The following is a 2,475-nucleotide window of genomic DNA, read 5'->3' as shown; positions in this document are numbered from 1 at the left end:
AAGAGCTGTGGAACTGCCAGAGAGCCCATTTCACTGAACACCTGCAGCACAAAGGGACCTATCTCATTGCCAGAGCACCTTGTTTCAGCACATCAAACAAAGTCTGCTCAGAATTTCTAGGAAATGCTGACACGTTGCAGGTGACTGGACCAATTCCACCAAATACAAATTAAGGTGGAAAATAAAACCATGAGCCCAGAAACCATGCTTTTCAGCCAGGGTTAATTATCACAGTGATGTTTCTCCAGAGGGTTTTGCCCCCCGCACTATCATGTCCCTGTCTGTCTGTATTAGATCTTACTCTTCGACATTTCACTTAGTGCAAAGGAGTTATGAAAAGTTCTTGCTTTGCACCCTAAAAATCACAACACACATGCACCATGATTGCCAAAAGCAGGCTGCTCCACAGCCTAACTCTCTTCATTTTGACAGCCATATCATCCTTAGGTTTGGCTGCAATGGTCCAGCTTCTGAATAAGAAGACAGACCCAAATTGCTGTAAGTTGTCCACAGGAACGATCCACGCTCACTTGTCACACTGAGCAGCACCAGCCTAGGAAGCCAGGTTTAGACTCAACTGGGCTAAGCAACAAGAGATCTTTCCCCCATTTCAGAGGCTTCCCATCACAACCAACTCCTTGACAACACCGTAACTGTTAAAGGTCCAGGCTGACAAGGAGAACAAAAAAGGGTGCTGGATCATGCCCATGACGCAGTGCCAGCCGTGGGCCAGCAGAACTGGGAAACCGCTTCCTTAGACTAAGGCACTGCTGTGGATTTTACTAGAGCTAGAAAACGCTTTTTCTAGCTAGCATCACTGAAAACCTGTTTGCACTAATTCCAAGCTATCTGTCACTTTTTTCTCCCAGAGGCTGTATACATGAAAAGGTGCATCTCCTTCCCCACAGGTGACATGAAGCAGCTGTACACAGCTCTGAGATAGTGACCCATCATTGACATTTAACACCACAAGAACGGCTTCGCTCAGTTACCAGGTGCGGATGGACTACCTTCTGTAAGCACTTTTCATTAAGGCAGAGAGTTGCTTTTCATGCCTTTCTAACTAAAATGAAAGGCTGGACTGATATCGGTAGGTGCCCACCCATGTGTATTTAGAAGTGATACAGTGAAATGCAATTAAAAGGCACTGGGACATCCTTATGCCTAAGAACATTGAAGGAGCAGAGATGACTTCCTCCAGTGACGAGCATTCAAAACATACATTTGAGTATACTTATTGCTGCATTAATGTTTGGAAGGTTTGACAAATCTGATGAATGAAAACTGAAATTAACCACCCAAGGGGGGCGGGGGGGGTTCAGCTTGGGGGCACAAGGATGAGAAGAAATAAATTATTTGGTTGGGGGGGGGGGGGGTTTTTTTTTAAAAAAAAACCACGGGGGGGGGTTGTTTGTTTTAAACAAGCACACCACCTGCATTTTTCACAACTTAACACTTCTGTTCTCAGTAAAACCATGCTTTGATCTCAGCCTCTAAGAAACTGCTCAATGAATGTTTACCCAAATAGCCCCAGAAATCATTTAGGTAAATATTTGCATATTTGCACATTTACTTTAAAATTAATCTTAGAAAACTGCCTATTGCTATTTCTCACTTCCATATCAAGTACAATTTCAAATTGGCTTTTTTCTTCCATTATCAATGCAAACAGAAAGTTTAATTGAAAAAAAAAACATTAAAAAATAAAAAATAAACGAAGATGACAAATACCAGACTGTCATCTGCCACATGTAACTATCTACCCAGAAAAAAAAAACACTCTTATTTCTGCTGGATGTGTTTCTTTGACCTTCTATGTTTTGGGGTCCCCTGTGTCACTTCCTGGTTTCCAACACAAAATTGCAAAGAGAATCCAGTTGCTAAAATGGAAAAAAAGTGCTACATTTTCACCAGCAGTCTGTTACTCTGGCACAGAAATATGTCAATTATTGATTTGAGAAGAGACAGCACATACCTCAGAGCCCATTTTCAAACAAAATTCAGATAGGTATTTCCCCAACTCGGTCTTTAAAAGTTTCAAATGTTTCAAGAGCTGCACTGATATTTAGAGAAAGAGAAAAATAATTTACTAGAACAGGTTGCTCTGCCCCACTGTCCTCAGGTCAGGAAAGACAAAGGCTTTTGTGGGGCAGTTTTGAGCGTTCTGCTGGCCTGCTATGCGGCAAGGTCTGAGATTTGTTAGTTGAAGTACAAGTTCAAGTAACTGAGTATCATTAGGAGCTGAGCTGGTATTAGACTGCTTGTGCCTACACTGTTAACAGTTCATATATATCATTCTTGGATTGTAATTCTGATAGATACTCTCTGATAAGACAGGAGGTTTGACCACAGCTACTTTCTCACGTGACAGTGTGGACCTGAAGTTCTCAGTCTGCAATATAAAGAAAAACATAGAATCATAGAACCATTAGGTTGGAAAAGACCTCTAAGATCATCGAGTCCAACCATCAACCC

At 41.8% G+C, this 2,475-nt stretch overlaps 1 protein-coding gene across 1 annotated transcript in view; it reads right to left on the bottom strand.

Moving 5' to 3' along the window:
- Positions 1–2,275: 2,275 nt before the first annotated feature.
- The window catches only part of LOC103895008 (cell surface glycoprotein CD200 receptor 1-B-like), a 9,492-nt gene continuing 9,292 nt past the window's right edge, over positions 2,276–2,475 (bottom strand). The window contains 1 exon segment of the mRNA XM_009274507.1: positions 2,276–2,392. Coding sequence (XP_009272782.1) covers positions 2,276–2,392 — 117 coding nt within the window.

The sequence above is a fragment of the Aptenodytes forsteri genome, unplaced genomic scaffold (assembly GCF_000699145.1).
Source record: "Aptenodytes forsteri isolate BGI_AS27 unplaced genomic scaffold, ASM69914v1 Scaffold207, whole genome shotgun sequence".
NCBI lineage: Eukaryota > Metazoa > Chordata > Aves > Sphenisciformes > Spheniscidae > Aptenodytes > Aptenodytes forsteri.
The sequence above is the reverse complement of the archived record's forward strand: the minus strand, read 5'-3'. Positions and strand labels throughout refer to the sequence as shown.